Source organism: Solenopsis invicta, chromosome 8 (assembly GCF_016802725.1).
Source record: "Solenopsis invicta isolate M01_SB chromosome 8, UNIL_Sinv_3.0, whole genome shotgun sequence".
In the NCBI taxonomy this organism is placed as follows: Eukaryota; Metazoa; Arthropoda; class Insecta; order Hymenoptera; family Formicidae; genus Solenopsis; species Solenopsis invicta.
This window is the reverse complement of record NC_052671.1, coordinates 6,235,698-6,258,376: the sequence shown is the minus strand read 5'-3', so window position 1 is coordinate 6,258,376 and position 22,679 is coordinate 6,235,698. Positions and strand designations below refer to the sequence as shown.

Here is a 22,679-nt window from a genome sequence, read left to right as displayed (position 1 = left end):
CAACGAAGTTGTTAAACATGTACGGACTGGACGTAGATTTTCAATTAAGCGTTTGGCTATCATCAAAGTTCGCCATATATCGGTTCATGGTCTTTTCACGGCTCATCACGGTTCATCGATTATTCGATAACCTATAATAATAATTTACAGACAAATATAAAGCGCTTCATTAACAAGGTGCGCAGTTTGCTTTAATCCGCTTACAATGTTAACAATTTTCGTGAGTGCATGTATTCACAAGATATATTAGATTATTTTACTTTTAATACCACACCGTTATACATATAACAGGCTTAGCAAGCTACATTATTGCACAAAGTAAAACGTAAATGTACGAGTATATAAAAACATGGTTATTTTTGTAATTTTTCGTCAGTGGGTTTTTCCGAAAAAAATATTTTGTGTTTGCTTTATGTATTCTGTTTGGCTGCGTATTATTTTATTTTGCATGTATAGATACTTGAAAACATGTTAACCAAGAAATCTCTGCTTGGGAAGCACGCATAATATTCACTTCAGAGGATGGAAATGCAATATTGGATGATGGAAATCCTGTGCAAACTACAGCACAGTTGATGCAACCGGGGCCAGTTGCACCGTAACGTAAAAAAATGTAATCACGGAACCGCGGAGATTACGGTTTCACACCAAGCTGTAATCTAAATCGCAACAATAATAATTCGCGTAACGTAAATATTATTTTTCTATTGCATAAATTAATAATTTCTAATTTAATCATATTATTATATAATAAGCAGTGCACGTTGCGTGACATATAACATTTTCGTTAGCAGGATTAAACAGAATCAGATGAAACAGAGTAGATTCGAATTCTCAGAGGAGAGCGTACTTCCTATTTCAATAGCGCTGCATCGATTCTCCAAGGAGAATCGTTATTTTTAGATAAGATGGATGTAGAAGGAGCCAACCAAGAGAGACAAAAACATAGAGAGAGAAAGAGAGAGAGAGAGAGAAGAGAAAAAGAGAAATAATATATAACAATACATTTCAGGATGCAAATCAAAGCGCGTTTCTCTTCTAAACTTTATTATAGAAAAGAAAACTGCTCCTGGAGATCGTCATTAATTTTATGAAGTTTCACACAAAGATCTAACGGATACTATATTTAATACAAGGAGCAAGAGCTTGAAGTAACTAAAACTTGAAAAAACTGCTATATTATAATCAATACAAGACAAAAAAATGACCTAAATTGCAACACAATTACTTTACATCCACATTTTATAATTCTAATTATTAATTATATTAATTATAATTCTTGCCATTTTTTCAATTGCTAATTTTTCGCTGATGACATTTTTAAAAAGATCAAGCTTTTAAAAATCAACTTTCTGATCGGTCGTAAATTGAAGAAGGATGTCTCGGAAGCTATTAGTATTCTTTCCTACGTGCATCCCATTCTGTAACTGCTTTCAATTTCTTCAACGACAAACTAATGTACCATAATGTCAATATGCGCATAAAAATAAAATTATATAGCTGGACATGTAAGCAATTTTCCTTGGACGCGCTTCGCGGACTAATATCGCTTTTGTTTCGTACAGACCGTGAGTAAACTGCAGATATGTACATATGTATTGTACGTGCGTTGACTTAGAGGCGATAGATGTAAGTTTTTTGTTAAAATTGGCTAAGGGAACATTTGAATGGACGCGAGAGTTTTGGAAATCGTATCCATCGATTTCTCTCTTTCTTTTCGAAGGTGTTCAATCTTTCTCAATTGTCCGTTTCTTATCCGTTGTCTCTGGTTCTCGATGCCCTAGTTTCTTCCTGTCTCGCCTCTTACTTCCGATGCGTTTACCCCGGCATGGCCCCCAGCGAAGCGTCACCATCGATTCCACTGCGGCATCCGCGGGAATGATATTTGCACCTCGCAATAAAAAGGCTGACTTTGAAATTTCTAGCAAACTGCGTGCAATCGCCTGTGAAATGCAAATGCGCCTGACACTTTGTTTTATAATATATCGACGATATTTATCATTGCGCAACATCCATTGTATATGTCAACTGCAGTCATTATTTATGTACAATCGAGTAATATAAATTTATAAACAGAGCGTCCTTAAATAGAATACTTGTAGAACGTCCATAGCGCGAATTAAAAATTCGATCGATACGTCCCCGGCACTATTAAACTTGGTGTAAATCACATCTAGAGACATTGATTGTCTAACACGTGCTAAAATATTTATTCCGATAGCTGTAGAGAGAGAGAGAGAGAGAGAGAGAGAGAGAGAGAGAGAGAGAGAGAGAGAGAACATTATTGCGTGGCAATAAGTTTTAGATCAATTGTTCTGTAAGAAAAACAGAATTTATCGTAATTGAGGATAAATAAAAAAGGTAGAAACTATACGAATAGAACAACCAATTCTTTACAGTATTCTATTTAAAGATGGAGGGATCTCATAAATAGTTATTAATATTAATATTACTTAATTGATTATAATTTAATATTGTGATTTTACTCTTCTGGTTTAATTTAAGAGCCATGTTTTTTTTGTTTCAAGACCGAAAGTAACGATGTGCAATTTGAAAAATTAGAAAATGTATAAAATCACATAGAAAAATATTTGAACACCGAGATTCGCTTTAACCGTTGTTGGCCATTTCTTGATTTAAATGAATTCTACAAATAGAACTGCTCGGTTGTTTACCATAGCATCCGTAATCTCTTAGAGTATCACATTTCTCGATTTACGGAGACATTTAATCTGCTTTTCAAAATAAACATAGGGTTAAATTTTAAAAAAAAGGACACGTTACGTGCGTGTACACTTTCCATCAATTTTAAAAGACCGTGATAGTGGTATCCAATTTCTCAAAATTTACATGGGTGTGTCTGCAATCTCCATGAAATGTGATAACTTGATACGGGTGAAGAGCATGTGTTCTTAATTTAAGTGGTACTTTTAATTATAGTGTCTGTGGTTTACGAGCTCTCGACAGGTGTCCCAGTATGTCTGTAACTAATTTATTCCTACAGTTTGAGGTTGAATCAGCTAAAATTATAGAAATTTAACAAATTTGTATGACAAGCTATTGCTAAGATTTTTTTAATAATTTAATAAAAAAAAGCAACAGTCTTTTAATAATAACATTGCATTATATATATATATATATTTTAATACATTGTATTTTTTAATATAGGAGAAATTTATTTGTAGCATTATTATTAAATTTGACGATCAAATTAAATTGAAATATTATTTCCATGTTCAGCTTACGTTTGCGGTTTAAGTTCGACAATATCGGCAGTTTATGGAATTGGAAAATGTATTCAATAATTGATATAAAAATATTATTGAGTATCAAAAGCCGCTTCGATCAAAAATAGCACTTCTTATTTCTTGTATAATATTATTCACATATCGGTGTAATATTCAACTTAAAATCATATTTTTAAATACAAAATTAGATAATTTTATTTTTTAAATATTTGCTCAAAACAAGTAAAACAAGTAAAGTGTACTCTATATGACTTAGTACGCAACATGACCTACTTCCTGTTTCTAAGTAGTTAGTGAATTGAACAAATACTGCTAGTATGTCATATACGCTGTTAACGTGACTTGTTTGCAACTGACTTCTCAGTTTGTATGTTCTGTCGTTGATAGTGAGGTTAACAGTAGAATTTTCTTGCTTATATGTGTCTTATGATCTCATTTCTGCTTTCTGTAATTATTAAGTGATGGTTATTAATTTCTGCATTATATTATGTACAGAGTAAAAAAAAAGAATAATTATAACATAATTATAAAATAATTAATAGAATCACACAATAATTTTAAATATTAAATTTTAAGTTAATAGTTTTTAAAATTTTGTAATAATAATTTTCAAGAAATCATATATAATAATTTGTGAATTTTTTCTACTTTTCTGGACCCGAAAACATTTTATGTTAAGTAAAATGAGATGCGCTTATCAACAATTAACATGTTAAAGAAGTTTGAGCTCAACGGCCAGCTTGGCGGTAACTCTTTAATTGGCTACCTGCAAACCTGAACACGCTGAATTTTACATGTGCGGTTACCACGCGGTTTCCTACCAGCACACTCAATTCTGAGAGACGTATATCCACGTCGAAAATCATGTCAAAATTCATCGCTACGACTCATACCTATTCAGTGCCGCAACTTTCCTTTGCCTGATACATTGTTAACAGTCAAAAATCAAGGATCTATTTATACAAAGAATTTAATTTGAATTTGTGCGAACTTTCGAATTTTCAACGGAAAGCATATTGCGCACTGCCATATCGAATAACGAAGGTATACACTGATAAAGCTACACCTAAACGGCAAAACTGAAACAAAACGCACAGCTTTTAATTAATGCATTGAGACTACACAATTTCATCCTCTACTTGATCTTCCATCGATTCTCGTGTTACGTGTCATTATAACTTTGCTTTAAACCGGGTCACCGTTTTTCACCACGCAATGTTAAAGGATGTAAAACGTGTATTTTTCAACTGCCCTCGGCGAAAGAAGTACCTGCGTAATAATGCAATTGTAAAAAAGGGAGATATACGATAATATTAACAAAGATAATGCAGTTTTTCTTACTGTATATCTTCGCAAATTGCATTTTATAGAAGAAAAAAAATAAGGAGATAGTAAAGCAGAAAATTTCAAGAAAATGTTTTTCTGCGGCAATAACCGTAAAAAAAATCAATTGCAAAAACCGCTCTCTTTTTCTTCAAGATACCACAGTAAGCTGTTCTATAATAATAAAGAAGATATAAAAGATATAAACTCTTTACAGTGTTAAATTTATAATAATAATTTAGACAATCGCAATACGCTTAAATAAAAAAAAAATCATTAAATAGCTGTGACAATATTTCGCAGCAATTAATGTGTTAATATCTTCCGCTGGAATAAGCGAGGGTAAACGCGATATGATTTCGTTATTTCTCTGCGCAGAACCGATACGCCCTTTCGATCAACATTGTCCCCGACCACCATTACACAGGCTGAAAACATTTTCCGCGCCGTATGTCGAGCGGAGCTGGACGCTGGCCGGGATCGATGGCGTGATGTGGTAATGGTAAAGCCAAGTGCACGGCTTTAAACCGGAGCCCCTCCGTATTAATCCGTCCAACTTGCGGCCTTTTCCGCTTGTCGATGTCTGCGAGAGAGCACACATCGTAGCAACGCGCGCACGCGATGTCTATATCGCGCCGATTAAACTCTACCCTCTCGATTTGCGCTGCAAAGCGTGCTCAGCATCGAGCAGCGAAAAACGCACGATGATTCGGTTACGCTCGCACTTTGGGAATTCCGTATTTCGCGAAACAAAGGACCCGTTTCGCCCCGCCTTGCTCCACGGTATCAAGTGCACGTGGCGATGCATAGTGCATTTTTCATTTTTCCACGCGTATCGATGTTCCAATGCAATTTACTACGGATGCTGGACGAAAGCTTTGATTGTCCGTGTAAATTTGGAGACGTTTTCCAATGAAAAAACGAGGCGAAGCGAGGGGAGAATTTGATGACAAGGTAGCTTTACGTTACTCTCCAGACTTAAAGGGATATCGACAAAGCCGTTGTTAGGCTGAAATTGACGTTGTTAACCCATCCTGGTTGTTAAAAGTTTTATCGAATGTCGTTAAACAGCATTACATAGAGTCACCGCATGCACAGTCATATCACCACAAACGCACATCGAAAGATGGACTTGGAATTCTTATATTTTGCGTCTGACCGTTAAATTTAATATCTTTTTTATAAAGGGCTTAAATAGCTGCGACGCAACAAATGCAGTACGCTGCATCGATCTAACTATATTTTGACGGCAATGTTTTTCGCGACGATATTCCTCCCGTTATTCTAAAGCTGCGAATTTCAATAAAGTTTCGTACCTGTTATAATTGAAAATATACTATATATCGTAAAAGCTGCTTTGTCAAATATCTCGTGAAAAAGATGTATGAGACTACGTAATTTTTTTTCGATTAGCGATAGCTGAGTAGATTTTTAAAAAACGTGTCGTTCAAAAACGAGTACTTTAAAATCGATAGATAAAGATACTCGAAAATTCAGCAATGAATAAGCGATATCTGGTTTTTGTTTTTTTAATAAAAAAAAGCGTTCTCTCGTTTTTTTTGCTGCGATCACCTGTTACCATATTTGAAAGAATTTAACGCAGCGCATCGAGTCGCGGCGACGAAATGCGCAGATTACACGCCATTTCGCAATTTTATAGAGAAAGAACTTAAAAGTTATGAAAGCCGTAATCTGGCCCAGAGCAAAGAGTACTTGCGCGCAATAAAACAAAATGCAAGAAGGAACTTGATTTTCTAAAGTACAGAACTTCAAGATGCAAGATTTCTAACGATCGTAAAATATCTTGCAAAATAATAAGGCCGTCGAGATCGTGAGGAATTGCTTTCTCTCCCACAACTGAATTTATTTGTATATAAAAACGTTTTAACAGTTTCAACGTCGAATTACAATTCGACGTTGTTGAGGTGCCATAATTAAGCGCGAAAATAAGCTGATAGAACAAACGTAGGTATTAATGCGTAAATAATATAATGAATAATATAATGAAGCGTTAGTAATCGGAGAAGGGTTTGTTTTTGAGAGCTCTTAATCCGCGATATACCGCGAGATTGGAATTTACGATCCTCTTGCTGTTTCATTCAGCGAGCATGGTGAATAATGAGCAATGCTTCGTTTAGATACAGCGACAGTTTATTTCCATATATATTTGTCCCTCCTGTTTCTTTTTTTTACGAGTGTTTTACAAATGTTATTTGATGTTGGTAGATATGCTTGCATTGTTAAATGAACGGTTTTCTTTTTATGACCGGTCACAAATAGAAAAAAATGTAGAAAAAGTTTGCAAATGCACGTACGAAACTGTATAACACAAATGTACATCTCTTGGCTGTAGATTTATATCAAATAAAAAAATACGGTTTGCAGCAATCAGTGGTTATTCAATTCGGATATTTTATTTGCGATGTAAACCGATTTAAACATCTGTAAAAGTGATGTTTGAACAATACCAGTTTACATCGCGGCATTACTATTACTTGTTCGTATTCTAATTAAACTGCTTGCCGTAACTTTATTATGATAAATAAGTGTTGCTATTTTTGTTTTTATAAATTCAAAATGTATCAAGTTGATGAAAAACGAATTACTCTCTGATGTATACCATTTATCTGTCAAAATTCACACACAAATTTCCAGGAAATTTGGAATTTCCATTAAGATAGCAAGGCCTTCCGTGCCGCACAATTCGATTACCACCCTCCGTTCGCAGTTTCCTTTGGCAGTAACGTTGTTCGGACAGGCAACTTTGTGAGTGCCTGTCGAAGAAATTGAATCTCTAATCGAAAAACGTATATTCGATATGCCAATGAGAAACGCGAATTTCCAGTATTTGTCATTCACGGTCGGCTATAAATTGGGTCACTCTAGAACCCCACCGGTACTATCAAGTCTCGAATAATAGCTTTCAATATTGCAGAATTATCAGCTTTATTCCACTGTAACTGTCGTTTGTCTTCTATTTATTGTTAGTTTCAAAACAATATTGAGTTAATTTTCTTATCAATTCAAACTATTATTAATCGAGATGCTCATTGAATATTCGAAGACAAATATCAGTTGAGTCACGGCGAATAGTATTATAAATTTCAACACTGCAGAATTATCCATTGTAACTGACGTTTGTTTTCCATTGATCATTAATCACAAGTATATCGAGTTATTTATTTTCTCAATACAAAATGTTATTAAGCGAGATGCTCATCAAGCGATGCAAAATGTTACAAAGACGAGACTCGTCAAATATTCAAAGAAAATATCTTTTTGTATTTTATATCAATTGAGATATTATTAAAGCAAATAAACGCAGGATGTAATTTTGACGTTCGATCATTTTCCAATTTATTGCGTGAGAACATCAACTTGGCAAATTTTTATTACGTCAATAAAAACTTTATGATTGCGTTCATTAAAATGACAATTTTCATTAAAGTAAGACTATAAATTTAATAAATGAACTGAACGGAACGTGCTATAAGTCGAAAGTACTTGCAAAAATTCAAAGGTTACTCTCGTCACGTTTTCGTCATTAGATCTCAAGTGGCATTATAATAAATCCTCGGGTTTATAAACTTCTTAGCAGGTGAGTGTAGTAGCAGTTCAATATATATTGTTGTATATAGTAACTTCTAAATGATTTTCTTTATAGATAGTTTAATTTAGATTTATAGTTTATCAATAATTAAATATTTTCCAATAATTACAATATTATTAAATTTAATTAAATTTAAATAAATTTAATAAAATTTAATAAATTTGCGAATAAGAAGTAAAATGTTTACTAAATTATTTATATATACAAAGCTATTTCTGTGTAAAAGAGTGAAAAATAAACTCTAATCGTTTAGCAAATTCATGATCGCCATTAAACTAAATTGAAAAGATGATACTGCTCATCAATTTAATGGTTATTAATTCACGCCACTATTGATATTTATTTTAACTTTGATCAAATGTAGGTACATGTACAAAGATGATAAATTTTCCATAGTAAAAGACATCGCAATTTTCGTAAATAACTTGTTTAACATAGCAGAGAAATTGCTTTTTACGCTTGAACAAAATTATGTTTTACTGCTTGAGCAACGCAATTTTTATAATTGAAACTGTTTCGTAAAATATTCTGTAATTATACGATGTAGGTTATTGATGAGTGAATCAGTATGTGCATTCGCTCCGTTAATTTCGAAAGGGATCGCGTTACACGTGTCATAACGATGATTACGTGACAAACAACGGTAGCGATTCCGAAGCAATTTTGTTATTTGCGCGCACGCACGCGATTGTACGAGTAATTGCATTATTTGAGACATATCTTTATAAAGATTCAATTTTGACCGTAGAGCTTTCAGACATGCTTAATTTTCTTTTCGTCCTTAGTACGTTGACTTACTTTGTATGTACGTGAAATAAGCAATTTCTGATGTTACCCGATCGTTACACAAGGTAAACTTATAACAGAAAACAAACAGATAAAACTATGCAAGCGGTTTGGCTTACATAGTCGCTTTGATGCAAAAGTTATTTTGCAATGATCGAACTAACTTTGCAGCAAAATTCTTGTAATTGCTTCAACTACTATTGTCAAACGAGAAACTCGTTTGTCGTACAGTACGTTCCTCTGTAGTCGAATATTAATTTAATTATTGCATGGCACGTTGCACATTTCACTGCATATAAAGCTGACAATGCAGGCAAGTACCATGACCTTACGATGCACGGCCTCAGATACGGACTACAGCAAAGTTAAAATTTCAATTACGCAACGAATCTCATAACGCACTGCGTCAATCTTGGAAATTACTGCGGCTGCTTTGACCGTATTCGTAGCGTCAGAATTTAGTAGCAAGATATTTCGCGTAATCCTCTATCTCAAATGAGATTCATCACGCGTAGATTAGCGAATATCGATCGATCGTTCAAGGTAATTGAATACTCCAAGGTAAAATATTTGCGCGCTCAATTGCGCGTTGACCGCACGCAGATGATTATTCATATTTTGACATTATTAAATTGTTTCTTACGTTGCGAGGAAAATATCGTTTGTTCGTTCACGAGAGTTACAAGAATAACGAGAATTGTCCCTGCCGCAGAGTCGGCTGGGGCGCAGGGAGAACGCAGCGGAGCAGATCGATGCTCGTGGCGCCCGCCTGCCGCAGCCTCCGCAGTCCGGAGTCCCTTGGATAAATACATAACGGTCACACCAATCTACGAACGGTGGAACCACTAACTTTTGCACAATAGCTGCTTCTAGCACTTTTTGTGTAGCAGAAAATGCGCATTTGCCGTTAACCGTTAATATCCAACTACCATTAGTAACTTGCGTCGATGAGTTGTTAGACTCATAATTGCAGCAATGGTAACAATGTTCTCATAAAAGCAACAAAGGCTGCACATGGCAGTTCTATCGCAAAAGCCAGTAGTTTGATAAGCCCGATCATTTATGGTTATTTTACGGAACTGATAAACTAGGATTGTATTACACTAAACTAGGGCTGTAGTAAATTTGAGCATTATAGTAACGTAAACTCTATCAGTACCGGAAATCGACAAAGTTGCATTGGCAGTAAAATTTACGATGATATTAATAATATTATGCCCTCTTTTCCTCCACAGTTACTACGTAATTATATTTACTAAGTACGAAAATAATTGTAGAACATTAATGACCTCACGATACAACGTAGCTTCGAACACTCGAGCAACTTTAATTGTCGTTTAATTGAATCAAGCAAGTCAATCTAACTACAGCTAAGCAAATAAGAAATTGCAGGCAACGAACAGCAAGGTCGAAATTTGTTTAAATTAAACGTCACAGAGGACTACTTTATATTTGAGTATCGAAAATCTTTTCGGGAATACACTTTAGCGATGTAAATGCCAAAGTGCACGTCTCTCTTTCTCCGCGACGGATACTTTCAATATTTATTGGCAAAATGGAGCAAGGCTTTTCTGGTCTCGTCTAACGGTACTTACAAGTTAAATCCGCTCTTATCCCTGCTTTACAATCCGAAACTTGGATACAACATGGAAAATTGATTCATTGAAGCAATTATAAGTACAAAAATAAAAAAATTATTTATGTAAAATAAGAGTTTAAAATTACATATTAAACTTTTCAACATTTGTAACTTGATGCATGTTGAAAATTTATAGAACTACCAGAAAGAAAAATAAACTAGGATTGTATTACACATTTTTCAATATCATGTAAAATTTTTATTTAAAAAGATAAACAAATGTGTTTCTTTGAATGCACATATTTTTTTTTAATTTACATGAAAATTTAGATAAAAGTAAATAATAGTGTTCTAAATAAATACGCGCATCAGCACAATAGTTATAATTCGGCTCGATAAAAAATAAGCAATTTTGTTTATTTACACTTGTCATTTTCTGATCTGTAAAGAAAATGTTTTAAAATTGTATTATTTGCGAAACTGTACACACTTGAGAGTAAAAATTGTGTTTTTTCAAAAAATCTCTTTTTTCTTGTTATAATTTAAAAAAAATATATATATATATTAAAAATCGAAAAAAGCACCCGATATCGAATGCTATTACAAATATTGCTTTAAAATTTCAAATTGATCGGATACTCTATGTTTAGATTATCGTCGTTATCACTTGGATAAATATTTTGAGAAAAATATGTTCAAAATTTAATAAATCCTTTAAATGTAATTTTGCACATCTCAATTTTCAAACAGATATTATACACATTTTTAAAACAAAAACTCATGATAAATAATAATCTTATGATAAATATCTTTTTAAACAAGTTTTATACAATATTCTATTTTTCGATTCGCTAAGGCTCTAATCCCTTAATGACAACTAACCAAAGCGTAATTATATTTAGCATAAATTATATTTATGCTTTTGATGACGACAAGTACATATGAAACAAGATATGAAAGTTAAATGTAATATCTTCGTATGTCGAAGACTTTTGAAAGTGATGCAAACGATATTTACTAAAGACCTTATTGTCAATTAAATGAGACATTGTTCGCTAATGTCGGAGCACAAAGCCAGGTAAACAAGACGTGCCAATTAAAGCTGGATTAGAGAGCTATATGCGTAATGATGAATGACAAATGAGGTGCATTCTATTTTAGTTCATCTTGAACTGTAATTTATTCAAAAAAGAACATATAATTTTCATGTATGGTCTACGTATTTTTTATGGCATACTAGATTGTTTCTTAATTTTTTCATATATTTTCGATTAAATTAAAATAATCACTATTTACTTCGTTTTAACTTTAATAAGATCCCCTTTACGATTCACATGTTTTTTCACGATTTTTATATTTAGCAAAGATTAGCTCCAAACATAGAGCATATAACGGTGAGATTGTAGCATGAAATATAAAAGAAAAGAATTTTGAAATGTCGCATATATATTTTTTAGGTGGCCAAATTTTGCTTGATATATAATACAAAGACCAACACAATGCAACAGAAATTTTTTTTCCCCACGGCATAATATAGAAGTACAGTCATGCTTGAAATATTGAAAGGCACGTAGACCTATTTGGCAAATTGTGTGGATAAAGGTTACCAAGAAATGTGTACTTTTACTCTTGCAAGACTGCTATAAAATATTGCGAAATTTGATTCCCTTGTGGAAACTGCTCGCTGACAACGAAAATAAAAGTCCTGCAGTCTTTGATGCTGTCTCTTAAAATAAATGACATTTGTTTGACGTAGGTATAGCATAATAGCATATTTATTTCGATCATTCCGTATGTCTGTGGAAAAAAATTCACGAATGAAATACAGCTTCAATAGTTTGTAAAAAGTGTAAATGCGGAGAGATATATACGACTTAAATAAATCGTGGACATAAAACTAACAAAGTGTTAGTTACTATGTGTGTGAAACTTCACAAAGATAGCAAGTGAGTTGTGAGTTGAATTTTCAGAAAATAGACTGTTCAATGTAAACAAATGTATGTTTGTAAAATTTATTGTTGATGAATTTAACAATAATAATAATAAAGAAAATATGTTCGAAGGTCAATACTGTTTTGATCATTGCAAAAACATCAAAAATTAAATATTAATATCTATAAGCATTATAATCTCTCTCTTTAACATTATTTCATATTAAAATTTATAATACAACAAAATATGTATAATAAATCATAGAAGTCCAGACCAAAGTAAAACGAGCATTTTGGATCTCATTTAACTGCAATTTGTTTACACAATTTGACAAAATGTTTTGACCTAATTTGGTCATTTTCAACCATTTATTCTATATATTACATAAATAATAATAATCTCTATCTTATAACTACAAAATTTTTAGTTAAAATGAAACTGAGACATTCGCAAAATGTTAAGAAAACACTGAAAAAAGAATTTGATAATAATAATCAAACTTAAATGATAATTATCAAGCTTCGGTGAAATAGTTTCAATTAAATATTTAGTTAATATGACCAAATATTTAGTAATATTTACTAACTGTTTAATAACCATGTAGTAATCGAATAGTAATTATTTACTATTAATATAATTACTAAATATATTTTAGTTATATTAATCAAACATTTATTTGAAATTTATTTCACCAAAGCTCAATTATTATTACTAAATTTTTTTTAGTATACATTCGGTCGCATTCTTCACTTGCACTGTAGATTTAAATCACTATCTGGTCAAAATATAAAATTCTGAATTCATTCTAAGTTCCGATTGGTGGTTCTTCGTTTGAAGATCGTGGTCAATACATCGATTTGTAGTGGGTATATCAAAGCCTGGACCAATAGCGTGTCATAAAACTGAGATAATCCGACAGTCAAGGACAACTCCTATCATATCTATACTCACTATAGATATGACGAGAATTAACCTTCATTGTTTTATCGGATTAGAATTATCTCAGTTTTATGATGCGTTCTTGGTCCAGACTAATATATCCACTACAAATCAATGTATTGATCATACTAAAAATGATGATTCTAAAAATAATTCGGATATGTAGGAGATTCTCGCGATCAAACAAAAAACTATCAACCAAAGCTTACAATTAAAATGACTAACTCAGAATTTTATATTTTGACCAGATGACAATTTAAATCTATAGTGCAAGTAAAGAATACAAAGGAACGGATCTCAACAGTTTGCAAATGTTTCAGTTTCGTTTTAATTAAAAATTTTGTAATTGTAAGATAGAGATTATTATTTATGTAATAAAATAAACGACTGAAAAAAAACCAAGTTGGTCAAAATGTTTTATCAAATTGTATGAACAAATTGCTATTAAATGAGATCCAAAATTTTATCTGGGCTTCTAAAATTTATTACTAAATTTGTAAATACAAATGACAATCAATATTATTTTAAAAGATATGTGTGTTTGTTATATTATAGAAGAGAAGTATTATAGCCACTAATATCTCCGTTATTTGGTGACGAATTCTAGTGATTTATGGAATCATTCGTTTAATAGTCCATCGTGGCACTAAAATGCAGTGGCGCTAAAATGCATATATACAATAGTCAATATTTTTTATAAAGCATTTTTATTTTTGAGCATTTTGAAACTTTTTAAAAGTACATTTCACACACACTTTCTCATTAAAAAAAAATTTTTTTTTTAAACTATTACATTACATGAATGTAATCGTTAAATTTTCAATTTGAAATAATGATTATTACAAAGTTAGGGTACCAAATGTAAGCGGGAGCCTTTCCTTTCAACTTTATTATAATATAATGTAACAAAATATACGACAGAAAGTTCAATATTTTAGTTTCAAGTTTGATCATTTCCATTCTGAGATAAGCATATAATCTTTCGACATTCGCGAGGTGGTAACTTCTAGGAGTTTTACGACACTCTATCTTCATAAAATCATTATTGATAGTCCGGGGTGAGACGTAATGTATCTAAAGAAAGATCTGTGTGTATATGTGTGGCCTATAATATTTAATGGATAACCACAATAATCGAGTTTGATGGGGCAATGAGATGACAGTCTAATAAAAACTTACTGACGACCGAAGAAACTGTTAAAAATTGTCAAGAAAGGACATTTCAAATTCTTCCATAAATTTCTTCTTCTGCTCCCAATTTAACTTTGAAATATGCGATGAATTCAAACGAATGTTTTAGAGACTTGCAGGTGTTACTGTAAAAACCCAGATCCGGTCCGTGTGGTTATATGAGTTTTCGTCGAATCATCCAGTAGGTTAATGGAACGCTGTGAAAAGTTTCCGTAACTTCAAAAGAAAAAAATTCAACTAGTAAATCGATTTCGGTGATAAAAATATCATATTCATTTCACCTCTTCAGTTGATCTTTGCGCTCGTATTTCCTTCCTCGAGAAGAGTAATTAATCTTTCTGGCTGGAACACGAAAAATTTGATAATAATCAAAAATTTCTAGTGTTCAAGCCGGAATGATTAATTATTCGATATTTGCAAGTACGGTTTAATCTGAAAAAAATATGACATTTTCGTAGTAATTGCCATTCGTCGTTTCTGTTAAAATGCACGGACCATTTTTCGAACTCGTGATGCAGATTGGAAACGAATTCGAGATTACCGTTCATTGCAATGGATCGGTAGTTCACGATACAAACACCGTGTGCACCATGCGAACATTTGTTTGAATTTTAAAACTGACATGAAATTATTCCTGCACTAAAAGGGTCAGCGATACGGAAACCTATGACGCCAATATTCCAGTATTAACTGCAAGTTTATTCGCTGAGAAAATACATTGCTAGTAATTAATTATTCAAAACATTCCATTAATCACACCTACGATTGCGTTATTGAAATGTTCATGATAATTTCATTTACACAATGTTCATATCGATTTACAGGAAATCTAATAGTATATTCCGATGTGTTAGGCTTGGTATCGTTTCTCTATTTATTTTGTTCAAACTTAATTGACTCTAATTAATGAGATTAGCTAATTACCTCATTGACCTAGTCAATTAACGGCTCCAAAGGCAATTTCGTATATTGCAAACGGCTTGCGCAATTGCTCACTATATTTCTTTCGAGAAGAGGTCAAACAGAGCACATACAAAGATCATCAAAGACTAAATTAAAAACGACAATAATCGCATGAGTTTGCAGGATTTATGAATCTAGCATGTCACACGTGCGTTCTAAAAATTCTATATTTTAAACGCAAGCAACAGGAATATCAAACTATTTTGATAAATGGAACGAAGATCTGTTACATCACATCCACGCACGGACGTGGAGTCAATGACGTCGCGTATGACGCCTTGTCACAACTTGGAATAGGTCTGTCACTTATGATGAATCAACAAATTCATGAGGATCAGCTGTTGTGTCGAGACGTGTGCATCAGCGCCGACGAGAATAGGTCAACGAAAAATCGATTGGCCAAAGTTGCCTTGCGCTTGTCGCAATTCAAACATTGCACAGCATTGTCTGCGAAATGCCGACGATTGATTGCCGGTGGCAATTTCATTGAGACGCATCACAATTCACGCCGGGAGGAATAAATAAAAAAAAACTCTTTTCCTCGAATTGCAGAATAGTTTCACTCGGTTCGAAGTAATTAGGTCGCGCGGTCTTGCAAATTAGTCGGTGTTCGTTGCGTCGCCAATTTTTCTCTGCGCAAAACGAATGGGAAAGGTACGTTCGGAATTCGTGCATTTTCTCGGGAGCACGGCAATTAACGCGTGAACGTTGCGAAACATTAAGCATGCTATTAAGAGATTACCGTGAATCCGTGACGATTCAATGAAATACCGACTAGATGAGCTTCTTGAAAGAAGCGTAATTCTACTCTGTAGTGACGTAATGCGTATAGCGACTGATGAATCATTGGAGAACGATACATCATCCCGCACTCATTTCTCGCGAACTTGCGTTTTACACGTCGTTGCATTTACCCGGTATCGTTCAACGGTAAAGAAAGGTGACGCTGACGTATTTAAACAGGATGCGCGATACCGCGTGCAGGTTCTCTTCAAAACTTGATGAGAATTTATGGTGTTTTAACATTAGGAAAGAACAAGAGTAAAAGAAAAGCTATTTAAAAACTTTTTACGATCCTTCGTTGCATCATTAATTGTATAATTTGTCTTCTCGATAACACTTGGAAGAAAAAAGAAAAAAAATTCACGCATAAAGACTTATTGAAATTTTCACATTGAATTTTACATCTTTTGAATTACGCTTAGATTTTTAGATTTGTACGCGAAAAACTTACAATAAACAGATTTCCTCTACAAAATAAAATTCGACGATGGCAACGTTCTCAAGAGCCTGAGCGATGACGTAAGCAGTTATATTTTTGTACGGATGATTTGAGAAACTCCAAATAAAAATCACGTCGCACATGCAAAGCTTCTTGCGTCTAAAAAAAGTCAACCTTTCGAAAATGGTACACGGCTACATAGTAGAAAGCATTTTGTATGATCATGTTAGAATCGGTTAAATCATTGTTGAAATATTTGCATTTTTAAATTACATTTAAGATAATTTTATCTGACTCAATGCGATTACGTTATTTGAACATTTTGTTACAAATTGATGTTTGATATCTTTTAGCGTTAAAATAATACAATTGTGAGCGAATAAACAAATAACAAAAATAATGTAGTTTTAAAACATAGTGTAAGATAAATCAATAAAATGTACGTATTAACATTATAATTATACTTAAGTGTACATATAATTGTATTATTTTATTTCTTCGATAATATATACGAGTACATACTAACTGTGCCCCGCCACGCGTTGCTGTGGCTCAGTCTGATGTCTGATTAAATGGAAAAGTAATACAATTTTTGTGGGTATACAATTTTTATATAAAAACACGCGCGTATTCGAATGCAACGTTGTGTCAAAATTTCAAAGCATTCGTTGAAGAACTTTCGAAGATTAAAAATTTTCAACAAACGAACATTTACATTTTTTATTTATATAGATTAATTTTATTGAAGAAATGTATTTCCACACTCTGTTTCCAAATTGTGTCGAAATGTTGTACATTTTTTGCGTAAATTTTTTCACATAATATTTATATTGCTTTTTAACACATTCATCATGTGTTAAATCAACATAAAAATATCAGAGAACCGTTTGGGATATGCAATATGTTATTTAACATAAATGTTTCCACTGTGTATCCTAAGAGATTTCGCTTCGTCAAACTCGTCCATCGACGATTCGGAACGTTTTCGAAACGAGTCTCAGAATGCGATATATTTTCGATATGAGACGACCTGGAGAAGACTGAATATTTAATAGCCGTGGGTACTACGCGGGAGACTGGCGACCAGATTTATCTCCCTTGACATTTAACTCAGAGACACGAGAAAGGCGTGTTATTGACGCATATAAGCACTCGTGAAGTATCTTCACGAATCCTTTCTCGCGATCCTGAGATTCCCGACAGTTACGGCACATCATTCGCAGAATTTTGAATTCTGGCCAGATTGCCGTCACAGGAAGATTCTCGAGTCAGATAACGCGAGCAACAGCACTTTTGATGTAAAGCCGAGGTAAAGCCAAAATATTTGAGAGGCTCTGAATATTTCTCGGTCTTTAATTACATTCCACTGTTTATCTGCCTTATTTTAATTTTGACATCGTCAATTATTACACGGAAAAAGTGAAACTACCTACGCTACTCGTGTATGCAACTTGCGCGTTCTTCTTTTTCTCCATTGTTCATTCTGCATAAACTTTGAATTTAATTCAGGTCGCTTCACTTATTTCACATTCCGTATTTTCACACGATTATTCCAGTACTGCGATTCCATTTCCGCATATCCAATTAGTGTGAGGCGCAGAAAAAAATTCACTTTAAAATATACAAAAATATATAAAAATAGTATCCCAGTAAATGAAAATAAATTGAAAAGGATAGAAATAACTTTATTACAATATTTTCGAATTTGCATTTCAGATTGTTCAAATTTATTTGAATCAAAAAATAATATAATATTGATATGAATCCATCCGTGATCCATTCAACGTGCTAAGTAGCTCACTTCGTATTTCAATTCATTTGAATTTCTCCCAAAAATAATATGAGACGTGAATCCATCTGAATTTAAAATAATGAATAGCTCATTTCGCATTTCACTTCATTAAAATCCAAAAATAATATAAGGAGGACATAAATTCGTTCAAATTTAAAATTTTAATTTCGTATTTCAATCCATTTGAGTCCATTTGAATCCAAAACTACTCCAGGACTCTAAAGCGCGACTCGAATAAATTAAAATAAATTGATTGTAATTTTCAATTCATTTGAATTTATTTTCGTTTGCTGAGATACAAGTAACTGTACGCGTTTATTTTTTTTTAAGCAAAAGAAACGTGTAGATCGGCAAACATCAAACAGTACTAATCATCATCAACTATTCGTGTCACTCCCAGGACGCCCAGTTTAGAGATACGATATGTTTGACCCACATTTCTTTCCGTTTCCGTCTTCTCGCTCTTTTAACCGGGACATCGCGAGTTTTTTTTCCGTGCACTTTAATCCACAAGCTTGTCGGAAACATCCAAGCGTTGCAGCGAGGCATTACTATTAGCCGGATGAAATATCCGTGCGATGGTCGGTGCTAAAGTGCGACGTCATTTGATTTACGAGCCTAGGTGTTATCTGTATTTTTCGCGCGGAAAATAGTTCTCTTGCCACATAAACGATGCGGGAGATGTACTCAGGAAAGCCGTTCAAACTGCGGCCTGGACACGGGTGGTCCGCTTTTGTTCTGAAGATGTGCGGTATATGGTGCGCCCGGGGATTAATCGAAAACGGCTCGTTATCGAAATAGCGAAGCCTAGCGACGAGTACAAGGGGACATTGTTCGCGCGAGCGTTCTATTAATCGAATGTTCTGCATCAAAGTCCATAGAATCAGAAATTGAGTTTCCATTATACGCCAGTTGCGAAAGTGGATGCCGTTGGATTATATAATTCGATAGAATAACAAACACGGGACATTCTACGTATGATAATATTGTCGTTGGCTATTTATTTAATAATTCCTCACTGCAGACCTTTATCGCTTACGATTAATTGCCTACATCTCATCACGCCGTTTATTTACTCATATTTTTTGCATTTTGCTCGATGAGAGTTTGCGAAGGCGGTCTATTTTAAGCCGTAAAGAATGTTAAAAATCGATTGATAGCGTGCTAAATATAATGCAACTATATAGATGTTGATTTAATTTCAATAGATTGATTGTACGTCAAGGTAAAATTTACTAAATTTTAATATAAATAATTGATTAAATGTGCTGATCGCTATTTTAGTTTTTTTTTTTTTTTTTTTTTCATTATCCTTGTTCATTTTCCAGTTTGAAAATAACAGGTAGATTTGCCCTTTGTTCGCAGCACAAATTATGCATTATGAAATATTTTAGAAGTTACATTATAACTACAATAAGTATGTTTATATACAATTAAAATACATTTATATTAATATTACACACTTTATAATAGAAATATATTTTAATTGTATATACATTTAAAAATACGCAAAATTTAATATAATGTAACGAAATTTCAAGATACATTAAAAAAAATTTAATAATGCCAAAAGTGCGCTTAATTTCATGTTCATACTTTTCAGTAACACATAAATTAAATTTAACGCAAACTCGTGAGACTTAAAAATAAATTAAATATTTCATAATATTTTTAACAGTGTGTATTAACATTTTAATACATCATATATTCGTTTTGCAAACGCGTATCTTATAATCGTACAAGATGTGAACATTAACGTTACATTAAGATCAAAATAATATGATATGAATAATTAAAATAATTAAAATAATATAGACAATTAAAATATGTTCGCCTACCAAAATTAAAAGTAATAGCGAAATAGAGGTCACAGATACATTTTGTCTCATTTTACGTTTGTAATAATTAAGCGTTACGCAAATTAATGTCGATATACTTAACTGCAGATGCGATCTGCGCGAGAAAAACGCGCGTAGATGCATATGCATCAGAATACATGATTTACGTTTTATCTAATTACCGCGACGTCCGTGCGGCAGTGAGCAAAGAAATGATAACAATTTACTAGCATGAGATTTTGCGTACGTTGTTCGCATATTTTTCATGGCGATTAGAGAAACAATAGCCAGCTTACGTCCCTTTATGTTGCGAATGCATAAAAATGATCCGACTGTTTAATATTTATGGTCACGGCAATGCAAATGTCTATCCAAATCTATGCAAATGTGGAAAAACAGCTTTTTAAGTTTGCTCCAATTTTTCTGAATAATGAAAAGTAAAAGTACCATCCTTTTACTTTCGTTCCCAAACTCGCGCAATTAATGTATGTCCACGTTCACCATGAAATCAGTTCTTAAATTAGAAATTAAACATCCGGAAACTAACAGATGTATTTATCAAATTATAGATAATAGATTTGTTGCGCGACGATAAGATAAAAGATGGTTTTCAATTCTCCTTGATAATAATATATGTATGACGAAATGTATTTCGCATCAATTCTACGGGAAAAAAACGTTTATTTCGCGTTATCGCTCCGTAATTATCAAATTATGCAAAGCAATTACGTGCATATTGTAATAACAAGTACTCAAATAACAAACACATATATCTCTTACTTTTATATTACTTTGAAATCGTCAATTTGTTTTTGCCAATGATAAATTATAATCAATGTTTAACAAGGTAATTAGCAATTAACCGAGAGCTCGAGTGACGTATGTTCGATATCGCACACCGGAATTATAACGACAATTTGACTGATCGAATTTAATCTAATGTGCAAGTAATATCCATACAATCTGAATCGCGCGAGCGGCAAATATAGTTTCGGAAAGAAAGACAAACGGCATAGAAAAGTAGAATTTTCTACGGAGCACTCTTGGAAGCGCTTAGCTCCGTTTAGTTCGTTTAAATCACGGGGGATCTCGTTTCTCTCTCTTTCTCTCCTTCTGTCTCTTTAATACCGGTTTTATTAACATTACACTGCTTTCCCCTGCAGCCATTCGCGTCGAGATAAAGAGAGACGAGCGGGGTGCCGTCGTGTCGAAGGCATCGCGTGCCTTCGGAAGGCGCGCGTGCGATAAAGATCCAGGTGAATGTCGCGTTGCACACACGCGAGCGGCTCGGAGGGAAATGTACGTTTCGCACGAGAGTGGGAGAGGCAGGATCTCGGAGACCTTATCGCAATCATCTTATCGCGGCTATCGCTGTTACGAATGGGACAAGGGGGTGGACAACCCGACCGAGCCCGAGCACTATCAGTCTGACTTAATCCGCGTGTGCATTCAAAATAAACCGACGCGACGCACGCCGGCTGGTATTGAGATAACCGATGCCCACGTCGCACGCGTGGCGAAGAGAATCCCGAGAGTAAAGCGGAGAGAAAGAAAAGAGTGAAATTTCGTTGGGACGGAATCGTCGAAGGGCTAGCAGGGGCTGTCTAGCAGCCGCGCAGGTGTGGTTCACCGCTCTAGGCTGTCAACGTGCGCGCTCTCTCACCTTTTGGTACCTCCTCGTTGTAGCCAGGCAGGACGAGGCGGTTAGCACGCGGCTCATCTCGCACCACCTAACGACGAATATCGCCCGACACTTCACCGCTGCCATTTCGTCGCCGCTGTCGAAGAACACCGGGTGTACACGTACGACGTTTCGACGCGTGGATCGCCCGTTAATCGTTTAACTCTTCCCTCGCAAACACGAGTCGACAACGGGACGACGAGCAGCCGTCTGTCAGCCGCGTCGCGCTGCTTGAGCGGACCGACAACCGGCTACGAGCGACTACTGTGCGCGGCGGACGGGCGGCATCGCGCGCGCGAACCCGAGACCCCGACCTTGCGGCAGCCGGCGACGTGACATGCGCGCCGCACCGTGCTCGATGCTCATTGGTCGAGCGGCCACGACGCCGCGGGTTCGCGCCACGTTTGGAACCGTGATTCTGGAGAGAGTCGCGTTCCAGATTCGCTTCGCGGAGGCGTCGTCGCCCGTGGAAACGTCGCTTTCGGACTCAGTGCGTTCCGTTGCCTCGCGCACGTCCCGCGTGCATTCGTACGCCAATTCCCGATTACGCCAGGATTCGGGATCTTCCCCACAGA

General features: G+C 34.4%; 1 protein-coding gene across 1 annotated transcript in view; it reads right to left on the bottom strand.

The window, feature by feature from the left end:
- LOC105196804 (calcium uniporter protein, mitochondrial) overlaps positions 1–22,391 on the bottom strand; it is a 63,736-nt gene extending 41,345 nt beyond the window's left edge. The window contains exon 1 of the mRNA XM_011162926.3: positions 22,087–22,391. Within this exon, the coding sequence (XP_011161228.1) occupies positions 22,087–22,191 (105 nt within the window). The 5' untranslated portion in view covers positions 22,192–22,391. The remainder of the gene's footprint in view (positions 1–22,086) is intronic.
- Between the last annotated feature and the right edge of the window lie 288 nt (positions 22,392–22,679).